The following is a 23,142-nucleotide window of genomic DNA, read 5'->3' on the forward strand; positions in this document are numbered from 1 at the left end:
TGTGACAAAAACAATCAATACTATCAAATTTTCTACTTAAAATTTTATAATATACAGCCAAACTAATTAATTATTTTCATAAACATAAAACCTGAAATGACTACTAACTACTAAATTTAGCTTAACAAATGCATGTAGCTTGGAATACGTTTAATATTAGATAGACACAGTCCATCTACATAGTAGCATACTACATATGTTTAATGCTTTTGTACAAAAATCATGTGGCCCACGTTTCTTGAGGCTCAGTGCATGGACGGTTGAACAATAGATTCACAATTGCTCTGTCTATTTCATTAGTCTCCTTCTCCTCTGTCTCTATTTTGTATAGCCTGAAGTTAGCAATACATAATTAAATTAAAGACCAATGGCACACCACTATTGAGAATCAATGAGAAATGGTTACAAAAAAGATAATGCTTTTGATACCTCGAACTGGTATTGAAGGATGGCTCAAAATGATTTTCAAGTGATTCATTCTTGCTTTCATCAAGTAGCAACCTTGAGTCATTAGCCAACCTGTAGCAAGCATCTCTAAAACAAATCCGCGTCCTTCCATTTATCTGGGAAAAAAACCCAAAAAAAAGAAATTTTTTTTTTCAATTACTCATGTTTCGATGGGTACCTGTCAGGCCTTCACTATTAAAAACAGAATGCAATCTCAGATTCCAGTAATGCACTGGTAAAAGAGCATACTGGATCCAGGTCTATCAATACCAAACCGAACAGTTACAGTAAAACATGCCAGTGATTGAACATGATAACAGAGTCATTTGGTTTATACCAGATTCAAATTGATTTATGGCCTTGGGTAATTCGAGTTTGGAAGTCTTGAGTTGTTCATGTTGGCACATTTCCATTATGCAGGTAGTCGATCTTGGGTAATTTGGGTTCATAATCCAAGTTATTTCTAGAAAATTAACTCAGGTCTGGTTAGATTTGGATCAGTTCTAACAGGTAAAGTAACATAGATTTTACTAGGTCAGGATACAACTTACCCTCGATAATACAGACTCGAGCTTGCGGAGAGCTGTTGCTTCAAAAATCTTTGATTTTTCCATGTCAGCAACTAATATGCTGCTCTCTATGATGCTTCCTCCGGGCTTCATAAATAAAAACAAACAAGATCCTCTTAGAGACAAAATTTGGAGAATAATTAAGTGACTTGCACTGGACAAATCAACATATTATTTAAAAATAGAAAACCATCTTAAATAAACTCTTACATTCACCAAGGTTGAGGAATCTAATGCCATAGACGCTTGTGACATCATTGAAGAATTTATTGATAGGTTATCTGGAAGTAGGGAAATGCTAAGAGCATCTAGACCATTTTTAGCCTCTCTCCCAATTTGACAAAAGATGTTGTTTATAGGATCATTAAGCAATTTTGTCAATATATCCTCTAAAGGCTCTGGCTTGTTGCATAGATCTACAACCTGTTGAGATGGTTCGACTGTATGTAGCATAGCTCTTATGTCTTCATCTGATAGCGAATCCCTACAATAAGTCATTATATTCATTCAATTAAAAAATGTATCTTGTGGGAAACCATTCAAATGCTGCAATTTTGACTGACATCAAGTTTTACCAAGAGGTCTTTACACTAATTTGATTTGTTTCAAACAGTCCAGCAAAGTACAAATCCAATATAAGGTGGGTAATTGGTAATTAGTATATTACTATACTAACTAATAATCAACCATGACTTGACACTGATGACGTCAAATCATATAGCGAAAATTACTATTTTTTATCCAGAAAATAATGAAAAATGAATATGAAGTAGCAATTTTTCTGATTTATTTGACCTTATTTTAGCTATAATACCTTGATTACATTTGTCACCACTAGGGCTGCACAAAAAAATCGTAGTTCATGATTCGATTCGAGTTTGATTCGAAAAAATTCGTAAAAAAATTGATTCGAAATAGTTCGAAATTAATTCAAACCAAATTCAAACTGGACCTGGTTCGTTCGAAATAGGTTCACGAACTATTCTAGTTCGAATCTCAAAGTAACGTGAACCGTTGATTTCTGCTGATGACTTATGGTCGCTGATGCCTTAAAAGTTAAAACATAAGGCCGCCCGACCATAAGTCATAACTCATAAGTCGTAACCCTCGCTCTCAGTTCTAAAACCCTAGACGACTTTTACCTCTCGCTTTCGGCGACTACGATCACTGTTCCTTGTCGTAAAAAAGTTCGTAAAAGATTCGAAATTGAGTTCGTAAAAAATTGGATTTGAAATTAATTCAAATCAAACTTAGTTCGAAATTAATTCAAATCAAACTCAAACTGGAGTAAGTTCGATTCAGTTCGATTCATTTGCAGCCCTAGTCACCACCAAGCCTTCTTAAAAATCCAATAACCTATACTAGTAAAAATTGTTTAAAACTTAATACACTATCTCTGTGGATTGACACAATTAATACTACACGGTAGAATCATACACTTGTGATTTGAACATAAATTGAAATTAGAATTTAAAAATATTTAAAAGTAGTAGTCTCATTTGAACTCATTAGACACTCACTCAATTTGAACTGGTAATCCATTTAGCAATTATGTTAAGCATGTCGCTAAACTTCTACTTATCGAGTATTTTTTAATTTTCATTTGGATAAAAATCCAATAAAACTGCTAAGTTTGAAAGTGTTGACCAATCGGATTTCCCCAACCTGACCCAACCCAATTACCAGACCCACTTATAAATGTAGAATGCAGATCAAGGTTAAATTTCTTCTAACAGACCAATTGGCAATTGCCACATTTAATTTGTACAATTGTACCTAAGAGCACTAACTGCCACTGGTAATTTCTATAAACACAAGTTCATTCACTAACATGAAATTCTCATCGAGTTGAATGCGCTCCTCGAGGCAGAGAGAATCTGGGTCTTCACAACCTGACCCATTATCCAGCTGACACACGCCCTTTTCCAGAGTATCCAATTTTGCGCCATCAAAGGCAAGTTCCTCTGACGAAGTCGGTACGGGATTGTAAGACGTGTCCATCAATGTCCAGCTGTCAAAGCTGGGATCCTCCAATGCAGTTGGTATGAAATTGTAAGACGAAAATTGGTCGAAGCTGGTTGATGTGGCGCCATTCCATTGGTTCAAGTTGCATGCCGTTAGTGGCTGTGGCTGTGGCTGTGCTTCGTCGAAACTTGGATTTACCAATGCGTCAGGATTGCTTGGGAACATATAATTGCCTTCGATCTCTTTTTGGAGATTCCACTCCATTTTTCAATCTGAAATTAAGAAAAAAACAAAAAAAAAGCAAGAAATTTGTTGGAAACTGGTATGTTTGCTTCAGCTAAGCATAGCAAGTATTGGAAGAGCCGATTTATAAACAGCAGAGCTTAGAGAAAGAGCTTACTTGTAAATACGATTTATATTTTCCTGTCTGCTAGAGAGAGAGAGAGAGAGTTTTTTTTTTTTTGCAAAGTAGAGAGAGTTAGGTTAGGCAAAAACACAGCTGTGTCTCGTTTTGATCGGTATTGATTAGTTTAATTAAAAGAAGGGGTTGATTTGGGGCTGAGAAGTTTGGTATAATCGAAAGTTGAAACCCCATGTTTTCGATTTCACGGACCAAATTCATTTGCAGCTTTCTGACAAATGGGCCCCACCAGCATAAACATCCGGTACGTTAGTGACTCGGGGCTGATCCGTTCTTAATATAAACCCGCAGTTGTTCGGAACCTATCAAGATTTATTGCCTTATTGGTCCAGTTGTTCTTTAATTCCCGCGTTTGAGCAATCGCTAAGGCCCACGTGGTAGTCAAAAATACGGTACGTCAGACTAGGTCGTTTTCTTGCTTTCGCACCAAAGATAGACCTTCAGATTTTTTGTCTAAATTTGTAGTGAGGGGAGCTAGACCTTTAGTTGCTCGCCACTTGTTGCTCGCTAAAGCTAGGGGAGCATTTTTGAAGATTAATTGTAGTTGGATATATCCCAACAGATCACTAGGATATTTTCCAACACGACAGCTTTGTACAGTACAGGACGACAGGAAGAATTTTGTTTTATTTATTTTAAACATCCTGACAAGTGACATCTAACATCTTTCACAAGTATTATAGAAAGAAAAATGTTAATATGCTGCGTGTAGCATAGAAGATCTCCGTGTAACGGTTTAATATTTTAGTTTTTAAAATTTTAACGGTTGATATGAACCGTTCAACATGATCTCCATATGAATACGTACTTGAACTTTATATTTACATGAAATAACATATGAGTCGTAATGATGGTAATATGCATATTATAGATCGATCTGTGTTATAATTTCACATCTTTATTTTTAAGTTTAACAAGTTGATTTGAAACGTTAAACATAATTTTTATAGTGAGTCTATGGTACTATGCATATTACGATTTGGCCTGCAAATACGGCTCAATATTTGACTTTTCAAAATCCTAACGGTCGATCCGAACCGTTCATCTTGTTCTCCATATTAATATGTGTTTGGAGACCAAATTTTACATTTTTTGAAAATTTTTTACTATTTTTTTTTATTTATTGAAAATCACTGTTTTTGGATGGTCCAGAATTTTCAGATCAAGTGATTTTCTAAATATCTAAAAAAATAGTAAAAAAATTTCAAAAAATGTAAAATTTGGTCTCCATACACATATTAATATGGAGAACAAGATGAACGGTTCGGATCGACCGTTAGGATTTTGAAAAGTCGAATATTGAGCCGTATTACGGACCAACCTGTGATATGCATAGTACCATAGACTCACTCTAATTTTTATATCAAAATGTACTTGTAGACTAAATTTTATATTTTTTTAGAATTTATTAACTATTTTTAAAAAAGGTAAAAAAATCACTACTTTTGAATTGTCTAGGATTTTCAAATCAAGTGATTTTCTACCTATATAATTGTATAGTAAAATATTCTAAAAAATATATAAAATTTGGTTTGCAGATACATTTATATATGAATATCATGTTGAACGGTTCAGACCGAATGCTATAAGTTTAAAAACGGAGATGTTAATCCATAGCACGACCGCTGTGTAATATGCATATTTTCATAGCCTCACTCAATAACATTTATATAAATAGTTTACTATTTGTTAACTTAAAATAAAATTACAATATTTACTTCATACAAAAAAATATACTGCTTTTATCTAAGAACAAAACAAATTTTAGAATATTTCGGAAATAAATTCAACTCGAACTAATTCAATTTGACTCGTAAATAGATCAATTACGAACTCAAATTAATGCAATTTATTTTTTATCCTAAACCGCTCTGCATGTTGTATATAAACTTCCCCCATACTTCGACAACTGAATGTTCCGAAATTTTTATTAATATATAAAATTAATAATTAATTTCAAAAACTACCTCTCTGTCCAAATCAGTATTTTTTTTTGCCGGTTTCTAACTAACTTACTGAAATTTTCAGCGCAGAGAGGTAGTTTTTGAAATTAATTATTAATTTTGGATATTAATAAAAATTTCGGCTGGATGTTCCATAAATTTATATTTTATAATCATTTTTATTATGTAATGTCTTCATACATGAAATCCCTATTGATGAAATTAATTTACAAATGCCAAAAAGTTTCATAGACGTTTAAAAAACATAGATACATGTAATGATCTTAGTTTGTTATTCGAGTTGTAAAACTTTCACTACTAAATATTTTAAAAAAAAATGGTAGAGGCATAAAAAAAATAAACATTTTGACCATTCTTAAATTACAAAAAAATGTATCACATAAAAAAGGATTACATAAAGAAGATATATCACTAGACCATTTTTATTTTGACAATATTGATAAAAAATAAAGCTTAAATTTAAATTTCAACATTATGGGCATATCTGTGTTATCCATATAAATACGAGTATAAAAATAATTTATAATACAATCTACACTATAAATTAATGTCCTAATTGCTGCTTAATATATATTATAAATATCAATAAAGTTTACCAATATTTTCCATTGAACTTATATTTTACGTGGTAATGTTAAAAGAATCTGAATAAAAGAATGTGAAAAATATGTAACTCTTTTAAAAAAAAAACATGAGATATTTTAAATAAAAACTGCCAGCTATATATTGCTTAACTCCAAAAAAAAAATTAACAGCAAATAAAATTGTATGAGTGTCCATCCTCTCCTTTGCATCCGACTTTAATTATCAATATAAGTTAGCGAAATTTAATAATCTAAAATGAAAGAAATCATAGGTCTAACATAGATGATGATAAACTTTGATTCTACGGGAAAATACAATTTTGATTTTCACAAGATATCAATCTGAAAAAAAAATGTCGGAATTGGCAAAAATTCTTATTTACCAAAAAAACTAAGATGAGATATCTTCAATATTTGAAATCATTCAATAATACTCCACCACAGTTAGAGCATAGATTTGAAAAAAAACGTGCCGTGCTGTAACTAACACGCTGTGATTTTGGTCTCGTATTGTGCTGTGTTGTGATCAAGCTATTTTTTCATGTGCCATGTTATGTCGTGACCAAAATGTTAAAGGGTGATCATGACACGTGAATCACGCCGTGTCCAAACGTGTCGTGATCAAACATGACCCTCATCACCATTTTATCATAATTTAAGTTAGTTTATTCAAGATTCACCATTTGATCAAGATCTAACGGTCCTAATTACACATGAGTTGCGTGATCACGTACATGCCATGTAGTAACTAGATATTTCGCGTGACGTCCCCTAATATGCCAAATTTTCAAAATATGATCTTGACATGCGAATCATAGCACATAACTAACACACGTACCATGCCGTTCTGTGCCGTAACTGTACCGTTCCGTAACAAAACCGGCTTCACCATACAATTTTTCCCACTCTAGTTGAGTAGCCAAATACACCAAACCCCCATCGGATAAAAAAAAAAAATACCTCACCATAGATGAAAACCAAAATTTACCTTAATCCAAATAATGCCACAAACCTTATTCGCCTCTCGGCTGACCTATATGTTGTTTTGCTGTCGTTGTTATTGACACTCTTCGTGTCTGGACTTCTAACTTTGGAGCCATTAGTCAACAAGGATATATAATGGTCCCACCTATCTCGTAAGGTAATCGGTGTGATTGCAACTCTTTGGTCCAAGCGTCTTATCCATTTTCTATTTTAATGTTGTGAAAACAGCATATAAAAAAAATGTTTTTAAAATACCCTCATAATCCCAGAATTACCACGGCTGTAATTTTACGTTGCGGCCCTCAAGAATTAGCGGTGATTAATGAGCGAGCATGAGCGAGTTAGGGTATGCTCATGCTCGCTCATTAAGTAAATGAGCGAGTTGTTAATGAGCGAGTTTAAATGAGCGGATAAATGAGCGAGTTGTAAATGAGCGAGTTTTTAATGAGCGAATTATGAGCGGCTCACGAGTTATGACTTATGACTCATAACAAAATTATATAGTGTGCCCACGCATAACAAAATTTGTTAAAAGTCATCATAACAAATTGTCATTATTTATTTAAAATAAAATATAATAAAAATTCAGCAAAAATATAATTATATTACAAAAATAGAATAATCCAACAGAAACTAATAAAAATTCAACAGCTATCGTCTTGTCGATTTTGACGGTCGTACTTGTGACATACAAATAGATATTTCCTTGTCACATACCTACAAATTTGTATTATGAAAACAATAATGAAAATTCATCTTAAACAAGCAACAAACAGTTGGGATTTTAAATTGCTAGTTTAGAATTAAACCTTCATCTTAAACAAGCAACCTTGGTTCTGCCGATTTACAAAAAAATGAATATGAAATCATGAATATTAGTATATTACACAAGATTAAATGTTACATTGTGCTCACTATATTACACAGGATTAAATATGAAACTATGCTCACTATCTATCAATCTTAATGAGGCAAGGTTGATGTTACACAGAATTACACATGATTAAATGTGACAGGGATTAGATGTGGCAAATTCTTAATGAGCGAGTTATGAGCGAGTTGAGTCATGCTCATGCTCGCTCATTAAGTAAATGAGTGAGTTGTTAATGAGCGAGTTTAAATGAGCGGATAAATGAGCGAGTTTAAGCGAGCTTTTAATGAGCGAGTTATGAGCGGCTCACGAGTTATGAGCGATTTACTCACCCCTATCAAGAATGGATTCTCCATTTCACATTACGGTCCATAATAGATTTACTAGACACCCATTTATAACCCCCATAATGGATTCGTCATTTCACGTGCAGACCTCAAAAATAAGTCCGCAATGTGAAGTTGTGGCCCAGGTAATTCTGGAATTATGAGAAATTAGTGGTTTTTTTGTTTATTTTTCTATGAGCATATTTTTAAAAAATTAGAAAAAAAAATGACAGCTATATTTTGTCACTTTTAAGGAATCTAGTCATCTACACTTGCTATGGAATTCACGAATGTGTATCCTCTGCATTAACTCAAAAGAGAATCTTTTGAGTTAATGAATCTAAACTGTCTAATTTTAAACGGAGCCAACCTGACTCCTATATATAATATAGGAATTATTTAATATTAGTGCAGATTTAATCTGCACGAATTCTGGAATTCACTTCCTTTCAGGTACCTTATGAGGGAATCTTTTATAATTAGTGGATCCCAACCGTTCTTTTTAAACAAATCAGGAAATTTTCTAAAAAAAATCAGTATTGCAATACATTTCTGGTACCGTTCAAGATGTGCTTTATAAAATTGCAACAACAATAAAATATAAACCAACTACTCTTCTTGCTCAGAAATTGAATCTGTTTTGTTGATCTGAAGAAAGTTACATGTCGTCCATAGGTAAATGAGATTGTAATATGGAATCAGATCTCCTGCCCTCCTTGGGTGCAGGAAATTTCTATCTCCAGAGTCACTGCAGGGTGGGTCCAGTTACTGTTAAAGGGTTTATGGTTAAAGTGGTTTTGGGTTTAGGGTTATATGAGGGGCCTACTTTGCAGTGACTCTGGGGGCAGAAAATTTCTGCCTCCAGGGGGATAGACGATTCGGTTCCTTGTAACATCTGCTTCAGTTTGTCCTTGACTCTCCATGAATAAAGAAGCAAAAATTAGGATAATGCAAACGTTATTAAACTGTCGATGAGAACTACATTAGTTTGAAAGTTCTACATTTTGAAACCAGCATATGTAGTAGTAAATGTCGAATCAGAGTGGAAACACTATCGGTTTATTACCAGAACCAAAGGCATTGAAGTAACTTTTGGTGCTGCGTTGAAATGAAATTTTTGACTTTGAGCCGATGGCATTGAAATGAAATTTTTGACATTGAGTGAAATGAAACTTTTGGCTACTGAAAAAACGCCAGAACAAAATTTCAGACAGGCTAAGAGGAAGTAAAAATTTAGGAGTCAAACTTTTAACTAAAGCAAATTTGGACATCCAAAATAAATTTATTTACTTGTTGAAAATAATTTTGTGAAAGAGAAAAAATCACATTTATTAATTTATTTTCTCCTTTAATATATGTCATTATTTGTAAACCGTTCATTTTCACATGAGATAATCAATGATGGATCTACTATGAACTAATACTAAATTTATATCAAAAATGATATAGGGAAAATATTGAACATAGCCAATATATAATTTATGTAAAATAATTATATTTGAGTTTCGATAAACACGTGAAGTGTTTATAGCCTTTCAATGTTTCAATATTTCATAAATTGAATGGTTAGGTAAATACAACTAAAATTTCATCAAAATTTACTACAAGGGAAAACCAGTAATTACTAATTTAAAGTAATAGAAATCAGTAATTACTAATTCTGCACTTGATACTCAGAGAAAACCAGCAAAAAAAAAAAAATTAATGATAAAATGACCAACAAAATCATTGCTTCATAATTTTTTATTCATTTCCTATCACAAAACCATGGCTTCTAATTAACATATCTCTCAACCAATTACTTGATTTAATTCTGCAAAAATTTGTAAAGCCATCAACAATTATTTCCAGATCCACAATGACAATGGCAAACATGTCTAGAGCCACGGGGTAAGCAATGCCCTCTTTTGCCTTTAATGCAAGTACAATTTGGTTTACTGCACCAAACTGAGCACTCCTCATCTAAAGCAGAAGTATTACAGTTACTCTGAGTTACTCCTGCGGTATTTTTCCAGTCATTGTCATAATCTTGACAGCATTGTTGCATCATGGCAAAGGGATCTGTTTTTTGAAAAGGAAGAAAAAATAACTAATCAAGAAAAGAATTTGAAAGTTTTAAATGTTAGAATTGATAACAAAAATATATAGAATGCTAGGTCGCACATTGTACGTACACATGATATACGATGCAAGGACGAAAAGAATAATAACTGCATTCATCCGAGACATTTTGATACTCTGTAAATATTATTTCTTGGTCGTTAATTTTTTTGATGTCTCTAGACGGTGCAATGGATACTTATAACTTGTAAGTGTTTGAGGAAATTATTCTTTAAGAAAAAATGAACTCTTTCCTAAAAAAAAATATTGCGATATTTATATTTATTGAGATGTTACACGGGATCTTTAATAGTGGGGAAATAAATAATTGGAAACAGAAATAAATCATTCAGATACAAATAATCAAAGCAATATCAAGTCAATATTTAATTATATATATTGCATTTAAGTTTGATACACTGCAACTTATTTAATTATATTGCATTAAATCAAGGTTATCAAATATGTTAAGGTGGATATATAATATTGATTTTTATAGATATTATAATGGTTTAGATCCTCCAAGTTAATTAATGTGTCGTGAAATATGGATGTATGCGTTAATTTTGTTAAATGTGTCAAATGATGTTTACTTGTTCACTGTATTTAGGTATAGCTAGGGAATGTCAGTACAATAAACACACATATTAAAAGTACTAGTATAGTACCCGTGCGTTGCAACGGAGTAATATTACAAGATTGAACTTTAAGATTGAATATATAGATAAATAATAAATAGCAGTAGAAGATAGCATACACAATTTTTTTTTTAAGATTATTTGCAACACTAATAATCCATGTATACTAAATTTGAAGAAGGAACAAATAATTGTTTTATTTCTTCATTCAACACTGATGGTGAAAAACATATTCTTATTTATTTATATCAAACAAGTATTGGTTATTAAAACTAACTTAATAAAGATGAACATAAATTGTTGTCAAAATAATATGAGTGAAACTATAGTAAATTATATCATTTTCTTCATATTATTTTATTGCATTGCGAGATTTTCAATCAAGACCTCTTTAATATAACTTAATTTGCTTACCAAGTGATATGGAAAGAGAGTTGATTCGCTTTTTGGAGGACTTAATTTTTTCCATTATGCCGTAGGGATCTGTATAGAAACAAATAAAGATAAATAATAGTGGAAACAAATAAAAGTTTGATTCTATACAAAGAAGGCGAAATAAGAAAACATAGAAACTAATAAAAAGTCACTAAAAGGCAGTGTATTTAATTTTAATTGTAACATATTGTGTGGTCATATGTGTGGTGAGCATATTTTTAACTAAATTTAGATTTCTACACGAAAAAATATGTATTTAATCAAAAGAATACAAATTATTTGATTGGAGGACAGAGATTAAATCTGAAATTTCATCTTTCAATCGTGACCGTTGGCGGATCGGACACCCAACGTGCTTAATAATAGAATGTAGATATATATTTGAGGATTTTAACAATAACTTAACATTTAAAAGTTAATAATTAGATATAATCTATATTATTTTCTTTACGCACATGTAAAAGATCACGACATGTTGATTTTGTTGTAATTAGTATCAATAGCTTACAAAAATGCACCGATGTGAATAAGTTATGAACATTGATTTTTCAACTTATTTATTTACATAAAATCAAAATAGTGATATTTTTTATGCGCATGTAGAGAAAATAATATAGAATATATCTAACAGTTTTATTTTTACATATAAATTTTTATGATTTGTGTTATTAGATAATTAAATAATAGAGATATGATGAGGCATAAATAATGAACAAAATATTATTTACTTTGAATAAAATAATTTCAAGTGTTTCTAAAGAGATGACGTAATCATTTTTTGGGGGGTCTTTTGCGTGACTATCTTCACAGAAGAAATGAGGATATAAATTATTAAGTTGCACATGTTTCATTGATTTCTATATAATTTGTGGTTGTTTGTTTTATATTATTTAATAGTTAGGAGAAATATCGAATGTAATAATCTATTTTATCTTAAAATCGAAAAAATCATGTTAGATTACCTAAAGTTTGTAATTATCGTATAAAAATATATAGTATACACTGGGGCAATACTTATTGAAGAACGGTACAAAAATATAACGTAAATAGGATATATTTTATAGTTCATACTATTTCATCTCATATTAAATAAATTATCTTTATTAATCTCTTTTTTTATATTCTACTGGTCAATGACTTGCTTCTTATTTTCACTAAACATCCCCACAGGTACCCGAGGCACAGTTAACAAAATGAACGGCTCAGATTAATTATATCAGGGCCAAATTCAATCCAATGTTTATGGAAACTGTAGGAGGTCTGCTTTAAGAGTCGTGTCAAGTTAAATGAATGGTCTAGATTGATTACTTTGACCTCAGGTACCTGCGGCGATTCGTTCGTTTGATACCCGATCAAAATCATCTGACCTGCATGCATGAAGATTCGTGGGTACTTAATAGGTATGAATTTCAAAATTGTTCGCACAAATCTTGATGCGAATTGAACAATTCTGATCTAGCATAAGATGCAATCTCAATCCTGCCACAGCCCAAATAGGGCCCAAAACTACTGGAAGAAGACTTGTTTTATGATTTGTATTGTGCCGTCTTTTAACCGCACTGCTCTCCGCTTCCCAGCTCCAATTGATAGCCACCAATGGCGCCTCCATTCAACCTTTCCTTTCCCTACTTGCGCCTCCAGCCTCTGCCTCTCCCCCACTGCCGCCTCCGCCTCCGCCCAATCCTCGCCGCCTCCTCCTTTGCCTCCCACAATGGAGCTCCCAGAATCCGCAAATCCAAGCCTCCACGTGACATCAAGATAAAGATCGGACGCTACAAGGGCCGCATGCTCGGCACGCTCCCTCCTTCCTACCTCAAGTGGCTCTCTAATCCTGATATCTCCGACCCCGACGTCTATTTCTCTGTCTCGTGGTGGTCCGACCTCGCCAAACAAGTCTTGCAAGATCCGGTTTACCAAGACCGAATCGAGTGGGAACCCGCTTGGAAGATTTTCACTGGCGAAGGGAGAGGTAACTTCTATGAAAGCAAATCTTTTGATTGGAAGAAGGCGTATAATGACATTGGAGAGAAGTACGGATGGGATATGGATGATACGGAGGGATGGTCGAAGGTTAAACGTGAGCTTATAGGGACTTCGTTTAGTGCGAGGATACCGAGAAAGAAGGATAGGAAAGAGAGGCCTGTGAAAAGTGAAGTTATTGAGAAGAAGAAGAGGCCTGTGTTGGTGGGAGGAAAGAGAGGAGAGAGGATAGAGAGAATGCGAATGAAGAGAGAGAAATTGCCTGGAAGGATTGAGGTGAAAGAGGCGGTGAACAAGAGTGAAGATTCGGGTTATTTAGATGATCAAAATGAGGTCAAAAATGATGAAAATTCCGGGTTATTGGTGGGAAAAAATAGGGAAGAGAGAATAGGGCGGATGCGATTAAGAAGAGAGGAGAAAGCACAAATGGTGAGAAGTAATGAAGTAGTAGAAGAAGAGATTTTGGAGGAAAAGGAAGTGGAATTGCCGAGAACTAGAATTAAGAAAGAGGGAGTTAAGAGGGTAAAGAGAAATTTGGGGAAAAGAAGGAGACAGCTTGGCACGGGATTGGGAAGAAATGATGAGGTGATTAGTTTGTTAGAGATAAAGGAAAATACAGGAAATGGCCAAGTTCTCAATCCCTTTCCTGGAAGAGATGCACTTTTGGAGAAGATAAAGAGCAGGCAAGAGTAATTCAGTGTGGTATCATTTTCGTTTTTGTGACATTGCATTTCCCTGTGAAAGATGTATGCATAGCATGTTGATATTTAATCCCCATGGATAAACACGCTACCATTTCATATCAAATGTTAATGTCTTAGTTTTAGATAACACTTCTCTAGTTTGTTGTTTTCGTTGTGCCCCGTAACATTCGATGCAAAAAAAAGACCTTTTCTTTGTGCAATCTGTACTTCTCTATTGACTACTATTTGCAAGGAACAAGTATAAAAGGACACATTGATTCGCATTGATCATTCGGATGCAATTTGTTGCATGTAACATATTCTTATTCCAGACCATGAGGAGCTGCAAAATCATTTTGATTTTCTAATTTTTAGAACATGCATGATTATGTCAGGAGAAAACTATCATAATTCATAACACCATATTTTACCAGTTTCAGTCTTCTAGCCTAGGTCTAGCTACAGAAAGTTCAGAATTCTTTAATCATGAAAAAGGACAAGAAATCTCCTTTTAAGTGGTGTGAGGTAACAAAGTTCATTGCTAAGAGCATCTCCATTGGTGAAAGGCTTTACAATTGCAAACAGCCTATCATAAGATTCTTTGCAATTTCAATTCATCTTAATTTCAAAAACTCTACACTCGTGAAATTAGATTTAATTTCATTTTGACCGCCACATCAGCGATCTCTTTTGTTTTGTGTTGTTCTCTTTCTTTTTCTCCGTGAGTTTCGGTTTTTTTCCCAGTCTCCGCTCACCACATTATTTCCTTGAATTTTTATTTTGCCTGTACCACTGGTACCATCTCTCTGTCTCTCTCTCTCTTCCTCCCACTCCCTTTTTTTTTTTTTTTGATGAATCTTGGCAGAATTTCTCTGTCTCTCTCTCCCCCTCCCATTCTCTCTTTTTTTTCTGATGAATCTCGGCAGAGGCCGTAGGTATTTGTATTAAAACTAAAGCATCCGAAAATTACATTTGAAAAGTAAATTTAAAAATAAAAGAAACTACCTAGGAAACAAATAAAATCATTTCACATAAAATTAGCAAACTACCAAATGGAAATTCAAATGTTTCTAGCTACAACCCTTTATCTTTGTGAAAAGTGAAAGGATGAGGGGCTATTTGCAAAAGTTTCAGTGCCCCTCCTCTGACAACCTGGTATTCTGTTGCCAGTATGTTCCAAATTGCCCATTTCTCTCCAATTTGAAGCTTTGTGAAAAAACCAACAACAGCAACTGGAAGAAGACTGGGATGAAGGATGGAGGTAGCAGCCGGCCATGCAAAATTCCAGAACTGCTCCAAATTTCCAAACAAATAGCATTATCACAGCATCATCATATTACTATCTAAATTATACAGTACATATGAAAAATTATCCCAAAAAAACAAAATAGTATAATTCTTCGTGTGCACAGACAAATGTATTTGGATGTTTAATTTCAGAAACAATGCCAATCTTTGTTTTGATTGCTCTTTCTTTTCCACCTAAAAATAGTAGTTCATTTCTGAATTCCTCATTCAAAGGAATTGTTGGAGGAAAAAAAAAGTGTAATGAAAAAATTGTGAAATGAGAATTTGATGTTTTGTCACACTTCATTGCTTTGCTTGGTTGAGTTGTCTTTCACCTTGCTGTCACCCGACATACAGGTCCTCTAGCGAGATTTCTCCTTCCAGGTACCGCTCAATCTGCTCAATTCAGTCAGTATTGGATTAAAAAAATGGAGGTATAATTCAGATGCTAGGAATGCCCATATATAGACACCACCTGTTCAGCCTTAGATAAAAGCAAGAAGTGCGAGTTCAAATCCTTCAAGATAGGTTCATAATCAAACCATTTCATGTGAGGTGAGAGTGTTACAATTAATAAAAACCTAAGAGACCATGTCCTCTCTCAGTTCAAGCTTTTATAGAAAGTAGTTCAGTTACATCACATCTGCTATTGCGGTATAAAGTTACAAGATAGTGTCCACACTGTTTAAAAATATGTATGAACAAGCTTACCCAATTAACCAAACCCCTGATCCATGTTAGGGTCAGAATCCATAATAGGCTTCCTCCCAGTGATTAGCTCAAGAAGCATAACCCCATATGAGTATACATCTGACTTGTATGTAAGTTTACCCGTTCTCACAGACTCTGGTGCCACATAGCTGGATATATGTATCAAAAGAATGATTGTAAGTAGAAATTCAAAAGTATTGATGTGTTGCAATTGAGAAGGAAAACAAACAATATTTGAAAGTAATATAAAGACATAATGATCAAACAATATTTGAAAGTAAAATGCTGACTCAAAAAATCTTATTTGCCGGGCATGGTAGAAATGGGACTCATCAGTAACCCCCAAATTTACAAATCCAAAATCTGCAACCTGCGGAGTTTGGCATGTAACTATATAAATCTCAAATAAAATAGTAATTAGGCTGCAAAATATTGAAATTTCAGGATTATAAATAAATCCATCACTACATGGATAAATCAAACAATATGCCTACCTTGGACTCAAAGTTGTAATCAAGTAGTATATTTGTGGCTTTAATGTTTCAGTGAATGATTTTAGGATCACCTAAAATTAGTAAAACAACACATGCTTAAGAAGTGAAAGCAAGAACCAAAAACCAGTAGTACAGAAGATCATATCAGTAACAGTTGTGAATCCGTCGTTGATAGTACCATCACTGACAAGTTCTCATTATTTACATTGACGTACCTCGATTCACATTGCACATTCTTCAAGGGTTTTGAGCGAACATCCATTTATCCCTGTTTATTCAAAATAATCACAATTTAATGCTCACTAATTCAGGAAATTTAGGGTTTAGGGTTTGCCAGTATGGATGATGCATTGGTTTGAGGCTTTGAGCACACTTTACCCATTTAATTTGAACCAAGCTTTACATACCTAAAATTGTGAAATTCCAAGCATTTTCATCTGTCACAGCTCTAACGGATCCAGTTCGCAAATGCCAGGAGAAAATAAAAGAAGCACATACCTCACTTCAAATCAAAGGCAAAGAAGCTCTAATCGGATGTCACTGTGCTTTCACCAAAAGCGATTCAGAGTTTGATTTTGAATCAGTTCTACGATTCAGAGTTTCATTCCTTACGATTAATAAAATGTACAGGGCCAATATACAAAATTAGTTAGTAAATTATATAAAATTTGATGCCTTTCGTGATAGTTTGAACTGTACAATGATTCATTACTATTTGATCCAAAATTATATTGACGATTTTCATTTGCTAGAAAACTATGGCAAAATCAAACTCAAACTTTGAATCGCTTTTGGTGAAAGCACAGTGACATCCGATTAATTTTAGAGCTCTTGGTGAAAGCACAGGTTTTGATTTCATTTTAGAGCACAGAGTTTGATTTCATTTTAGATCTTGTCACAGTTCTAAACGGACCCATTTCACAAATGCCAAGAGAAAATGAAAAAGAAATCAAAGGCAAAGAAGCACAAACCTTGACATTGAGAGTGGAGGGAGGGGAACGGGGATGGCATCGCTGCGGAGGCGGAGGCGGAGGTGGAGATCGTGAGCAGCGAAGAAGGCGTCTTCGAGAAGAAAGAAAAGAAAGATTGTTTAGCTTGATCGACGGATTTTCTACGCCAGCGTGGAAGAGGGAAGCGCCAAATTAGCAAAATCAAAGCTTGCAAATTTGCAAAGGTTCTCCATCGGTGAAAGGAAATATGCAATTGACATGTCAGAGAGAAAATGACATGTCAGCATTTGCAATTCCAATTGAAAGGCGTTGGAAATCCCAAACCTTGCTTCAATTTCAGATTCGATGAGTTTGGGATTTCTCCACTAACAGTAAAGACATTCGCAAGTGTTGTGCAAGAGGTTTCTCTTTCTATTGGCTTTAGAAGGTATTGTAAGTTCTTCCTTTACCTTGTCGATTATTTTAAGAAAATATATCATGGATGTAGGTTTATGCTAATTTGACAAATAGTAGGTACTGTTACTGTCAGATACCGAGTTGTAAACAAAGAGATTTCTAGACTAAATCATTGCTAAAGATATTTCTAGACTAATAGTTACAAAGCTATATATTTGCATAGGTTATCAAGACCCCTTTAATATCCGTGCCAATACACAGATCAGATGGTCCGGGTTCGTTCTGCAGAAACTCAAAATTTGAGTTATTGCAGGCGATATGAATTCGCTTATAGGGTTGGTTCAATTCTCCAGAGGAGGAGACAGTCAAAAATTACATGGTCGGTACTGTTTTAGATCATATAGACTCAGGTCCACAGGAGGTGCAAAACCAGCACAGCCGCCACAAATATTCCACATGAAAATCTTAGAAAGTAGAGTGAGGATAGGATTCGTCTCTCCAAACTGGATATTCTAAGGAAGCTTCCCTGAGCAGTAACCCAATAGCTTACCTAAAATTTGGTGGCATTGAACTTTTGCATGTTGGGTTCATGGAGCATCATGGACCATGGTCTCCTAATAGAGGAATAGGATCGAACATTAAAAGGTTTGTGTGGATAAAGTGTTTTCTCTTTTTAGAGGAAACTAAACAATTTCCAATTGAATTGTTGAAGCTTTTTTTTCTCTCTAATATACTTTTGCTAGACATATACATAATCTTTTCCCTTCCATTGAACCATAGTATAACCTGTGGATTTACCCGTGTTAATCCAATGTACAACATTGTTTGAAACTTGTATAGTATTTCTTTCTTATTGAAGGTCCCGGCACATTTCACTATCTTTTTAGATGTTTTTTTTTAGAATCGAACTTGTGTCTTTTTTTCTTAGAGAGACAAGGCTCATACCACTGCACTATGCTTGCATTAAACTGAAGTTTGATTCATGGAGTATAGATCATTATTAGCGAAATCGTCTTACGGCTATGTTTTCGGCCGTTATCAAGCTGTCACTACTGTTAAAAATTTAAGATATCTATATTTATTAAATTAAACTAAAATTAGTTAATTTTAAACCACTGCACTCATTCGATTAATTTTGATTGTTTTAGTGTTAAGAAATTGATAAACAAATTCTCATATATTCCACAAATTAATTGTTAAGATAGATGAGAGAATACAAATTAATATGTCAATATGGCGTTTTTAAAACAATTTCATTAAAAATGTCTTTCTTTATGAAATTACCTTACATTCTGAAATTGCAAATGAAAATTGTCATCTAAAATTTGGAATTGAAATGATATTACATATGTAGATGCACTAAGATCACATATTTTCCGTACAATTTTTTAGTGAAGCAACTTTAACAGTAAATTAGCACATGCAAAAGACAATTCTTAGTGGGAACTGGGAAGAGATATTGGATAAGCCTTTAACAACTATTTCTGTGATATTTCCAAAAACAACTTTGTGCAGAATCCAAAATAAAATATGGTCCGAGGAATTACACGTGACAAATTTCAAGTGGAGGGCATAAGTAATCGTGAGTAGTAGTCTGGTTGTATGCGGGGTGCTGCGGCAATTCGTGTAATGAATCAATTTTACAATGCCTTCTACGGTTAGTCGGTTACAAGCTTAGCTCATGATTCATTCACTTGTCTTCGATTCGAATCTCACTTGAGCTCTACTTATTTATTGGAATTTTTACTAATTCAAGCTCGATTCAAACTAATTCACTATGTATTTATGTTATTTAATTTAGAATATTTGATTATTAATATAACATGAGATATTCACTTTTTTAGATGTAAATGTGATTATTTTCTTTCAAAATTTATTTAAGAATGAACAATATGAAAAGAATAACAATTAATTATTTTACACTTTAATTTTTGAGATAAAATAAAGGTAAATGCAAAAAATCTAATAATCGAGTTTGTATGATTCAAACTCGATTTTTGTTGGAATTAGTTTGAGCTCCAAGTCGATTGATTTTAAACTTGAGCTCGATTAGATTCGAATTATAATCCAATTAAGTTACGAGTTAATTTTTCTTAAATTGTTGCGAGTTAAGATCAGCTTGTTTGAATTCAACTCGTTGTAACATATCATTTTGCAACTAAAAATGATAAATAAATATAAAGTACACTGTAATATTTACAAAATTATTTATTTATAGTGTCGTTGTGCAAGTAATATGTACACTGTAATATTTATAAAGTTGTGAGAACAAACATTCGGTCTAGCATCGAAGACAATATCATATGTGTAGAAAGTTACAGATTGAAAATTAAGATAAAAATATTCTTATGAATATTAAATATTTAAATGGGTTGACCTCCAATCTTTATTTTAAAAAATATCCATAAAATTGTTTCTTTATAGTACCGTTGTGCAAGTAATATGTGCAGTCATATTTTTTTATGGTCCTTTGTATAAAAGTTAAATAATTATATTTTGATTAAAGGACCTGATAATCAATGGAATAGTTCTGAAACTTAGAATTAGTACCAGAGTAAACATGTCGTCTATGAAATAGAAAATTGGACGACTTAGTTAGAATCGACCAACTTGCATTGAAAAATAAAAAAAAATCTAATATTTTATTTTTTTTGCTTCTGTGCTAAAAAATGTAAAAAAAGAGAGAAGAAGTTTGCAACAAGATAGATTTTATTTATATAAAATATTAGTTTAACGTAATGCAGGCATAAAAAAGATCCTGATGAAATTAATTGCAAATTTTAAACACAGATATAAATTATTCTGCATATATAGTTAATAAAAGATTTAATATAGACTTTAGAGTACACATGATACACTTCTATTGAAAATTACATCACAAATAAAATAATCCAGAGCACATATTTTATAGGCAGTAACAATATCACACTAACTATGTTACATTCATAAAGATGAAATAGGAAAAATTACGAAGTATCAAAAGCTAAAGACAGGTGAAAATTTTCGATATTCATTATTCATTAAAGTAATTTATTTGTGCAAATTTAAATATGGTTTATGATAAATTTATGTAAGTTTTTTTTGTTAAATCCTGCATGAATGTAATATCTGTTCACAATTAATTTATGCAAATTTTTTAAAATTTGCAAGTAATTGAAGAAAAATTGAATAATAATTATCATACATATATTAAAACTAGACAAACCTATAAAAAAAGATACAATGCATTTCACTTTAATTTTCAAAAAACAATATATATTTAATTAAATCATGTATAATTAATACTAGCTAATTCTTTAATTTCAACGAGAAGAAAAAAAATTATCTTATAATTTGCTTCAATCATGGACAATATGTCTGGGTAACAAAGTAGTGAAGTACACCGAGAGAGATGATACGGTACGGTAATTTTCCTCTGATTTTCTACGAAATTTCATCTTAAATTATTATGTATCTCACAATATGCAGACTCCGTCAAACGGGTAACATAAAATGGGTCAAAATTGATCTGAGTATTTTGAAGTTCAAAGTGGGCGCCATAGAAGAGATGACTGCCTATGAGAGAAAGAAACGCGGTCCCCGCGATGCGGCCGAATTCGCATTCTCTGAGATATCTCATATTTTGCGTGACTTTTTGGAAAATTTCAACCGTTCAATACGTTCTGCACTAATCCCGAAGCTCAAATAATACTGGCCTCCTGCGCTATTCTTGAGTAGGCACCGGACACGTCGATCACGAAAATATGAGATATCTCAGAGGAAACACGCCACGGGTCAACGCCGAATCGAACATCCAATCAGTGCACGATGCCACTGTATATTTAATGCGGTACATGTCGTGTAACCTTTCGTGTAGAAGACTATAATTTGTTAATAATTGGCATACTACGCCAATGATTGCATGTCTCGTTTTTTTTCCGATTTTTTTTGTAATAGATAACTGCAAATGAAATGATGCTAGCTTTTCATAAGTGCAGATATTATAAAAAGAATTTCACATCGCGTTAATTTTTTTTTTTTAAATATCAGTCTCTGTTTTTAAAACAAAACGAGTTGTTAATATAATTTGCTATCATCTTCACAATATTTTACTAACTTTAAACTTCCGATCTTCATAATTTTAAGAATCTTTATATTAAATATAATTTATTTATATGTAAGAGTTTTTTCTATCTCATAAACTCGTTCCATGTAATAGTTTAAAGCGATTCCATGGAACGAGTTTATGAGAAAATAAATTAATTTTGTCGTCTAGCTAATTAAAAATTCTCCTGTGTTCGTAATAAAAATTCTAGAAAACCAAAAATTTTAAAATATTTCTGTCCAAAAAATGATAAACTAAAAAATTACATATTTTGCACGTTCGCAACATGAAATTGGCAAACTGTTTTACTTGACTCAATATTCAGTAATTTCTGCTTTAGATTGATTTGATTTACCTAGAATGAAAATATTATGGATAAGATTTTGTTCGATTAATAAGTAAGCATTTGAAAAAAATACAATAAACAACACGTGTTCAATTTTCAATTGGAGACGCATGAATATTAAACATCATTCTGTGGTTGCTTTCTCAAATTAAGTTGATAATGGGGTTGCTTTCAGTCTTCCCATTATGCATCATATTATGTGGTTAAATTTGCAAAATTTCCTAAGTTGATAATGTCAGAAGGACTAAAGTGCATCGTTACAGCAGCAGAACTAAAGTGCATTGTTACAACACCACTACTCGCCGCTCGCTGGCGCCAGTACTCGTTGGCGCTTTCTTCTCTCCGACGGATTTCTCCGGCATCTCTCTTAGATTCTAATGGAGAAAGACGATCTGGAGAAGCGATCTGGTGGAGAGAGATGAGAGCGAGGCGATATGGAGAAGAGAGATAAGAGCGAGGCGATCTAGAGCATAATCAGATTATTTTACAATATTCACTTTGTAGTTTTACAATATGCAGTTTGGAATTGTTATATTTGTAGTTAAGATGTGTTATTTTACAGTATTGAGTTATTGTTGTTTTTTATTTTTTGATTTTTGATTTTGAATGTTCTAGATGTTGTATACATACAATTCATTTATAGTTTAGATATAGCAATTTTACATTATTGGTTTTTGTAGGTTGTATATTTTGTTTTTATAGTTTAAGTTGATAATTTTATAGTATTGAAATTTTGTATTTTTTACATTTTGTTTTATCGTTTTCATCTACTTATTGTACATTATTTAAATTTTATAGTTTTTACGTTTTGTTTTCACAGTTTAAGTTGACAATTTTATAGTATTGAAAATTGATACTTTTTAAATTTTATTTAATCATTTTCATTTGCTAATTTTACATTGTTAAA

General features: G+C 32.8%; 2 protein-coding genes and 1 long non-coding RNA gene across 7 annotated transcripts; 1 reads left to right on the plus strand and 2 right to left on the minus strand.

The window, feature by feature from the left end:
• LOC144567741 (uncharacterized) lies at window positions 1-3,521 on the minus strand. Of its 3 annotated transcripts, none has more exons than XM_078317904.1 (6): window positions 3,382-3,521; window positions 2,848-3,253; window positions 1,233-1,500; window positions 999-1,103; window positions 430-563; window positions 1-332 (listed from the first exon to the last, which is right to left on the minus strand). In XM_078317904.1, exons 2-6 carry the CDS (start codon window positions 3,243-3,245, stop codon window positions 221-223), a joined length of 1,017 nt encoding a protein of 338 aa, XP_078174030.1. In that variant the 5' UTR covers window positions 3,246-3,253; window positions 3,382-3,521; the 3' UTR covers window positions 1-220. The 3 variants fall into 3 exon arrangements, with proteins under 3 accessions (XP_078174030.1, XP_078174031.1, XP_078174029.1); XM_078317905.1 differs by having other exon boundaries at window positions 1-318; window positions 1,227-1,500; XM_078317903.1 differs by having other exon boundaries at window positions 1,227-1,500.
• Window positions 3,522-12,845: 9,324 nt separating this feature from the next.
• On the plus strand, window positions 12,846-14,114 carry LOC144567556 (golgin family A protein). Its single transcript, XM_078317722.1, has one exon. It carries the CDS (start codon window positions 12,901-12,903, stop codon window positions 13,975-13,977), a length of 1,077 nt encoding a protein of 358 aa, XP_078173848.1. The 5' UTR covers window positions 12,846-12,900; the 3' UTR covers window positions 13,978-14,114.
• Window positions 14,115-14,879: 765 nt separating this feature from the next.
• LOC144567557 (uncharacterized) lies at window positions 14,880-17,557 on the minus strand. 3 transcript variants are annotated; one of them, XR_013515439.1, is made up of 4 exons: window positions 17,431-17,557; window positions 16,675-16,727; window positions 15,966-16,530; window positions 14,880-15,650 (listed from the first exon to the last, which is right to left on the minus strand). It is a non-coding gene; the product is annotated as an uncharacterized LOC144567557 (long non-coding RNA). The 3 variants fall into 3 exon arrangements; XR_013515440.1 differs by lacking the exon at window positions 14,880-15,650 and having other exon boundaries at window positions 15,670-16,335; window positions 16,460-16,530; XR_013515438.1 differs by lacking the exon at window positions 14,880-15,650 and having other exon boundaries at window positions 15,670-16,530.
• Window positions 17,558-23,142: the final 5,585 nt, after the last annotated feature.

The sequence above is a fragment of the Carex rostrata genome, chromosome 16 (genome assembly GCF_964058835.1).
Source record: "Carex rostrata chromosome 16, lpCarRost1.2, whole genome shotgun sequence".
Classification (NCBI taxonomy): Eukaryota; Viridiplantae; Streptophyta; class Magnoliopsida; order Poales; family Cyperaceae; genus Carex; species Carex rostrata.

What these genes read in the sequence shown, in the direction of transcription:
- LOC144567741 (XM_078317903.1), bottom strand. Translation starts at nt 3,245, where the DNA reads ATGGAGTGGAATCTCCAAAAAGAGATCGAAGGCAATTATATGTTCCCA. An exon ending in ATTCCTCAACCTTGGTGAAT is followed by an intron (nt 1,104 to 1,226) that starts GTAAGAGTTTAT and finishes TTATTTATGAAG; the next exon opens with CCCGGAGGAAGCATCATAGA. An exon ending in TCGAGTCTGTATTATCGAGG is followed by an intron (nt 564 to 998) that starts GTAAGTTGTATC and finishes TTTTTTTCCCAG; the next exon opens with ATAAATGGAAGGACGCGGAT.
- LOC144567556 (XM_078317722.1), top strand. Translation starts at nt 12,901, where the DNA reads ATGGCGCCTCCATTCAACCTTTCCTTTCCCTACTTGCGCCTCCAGCCT.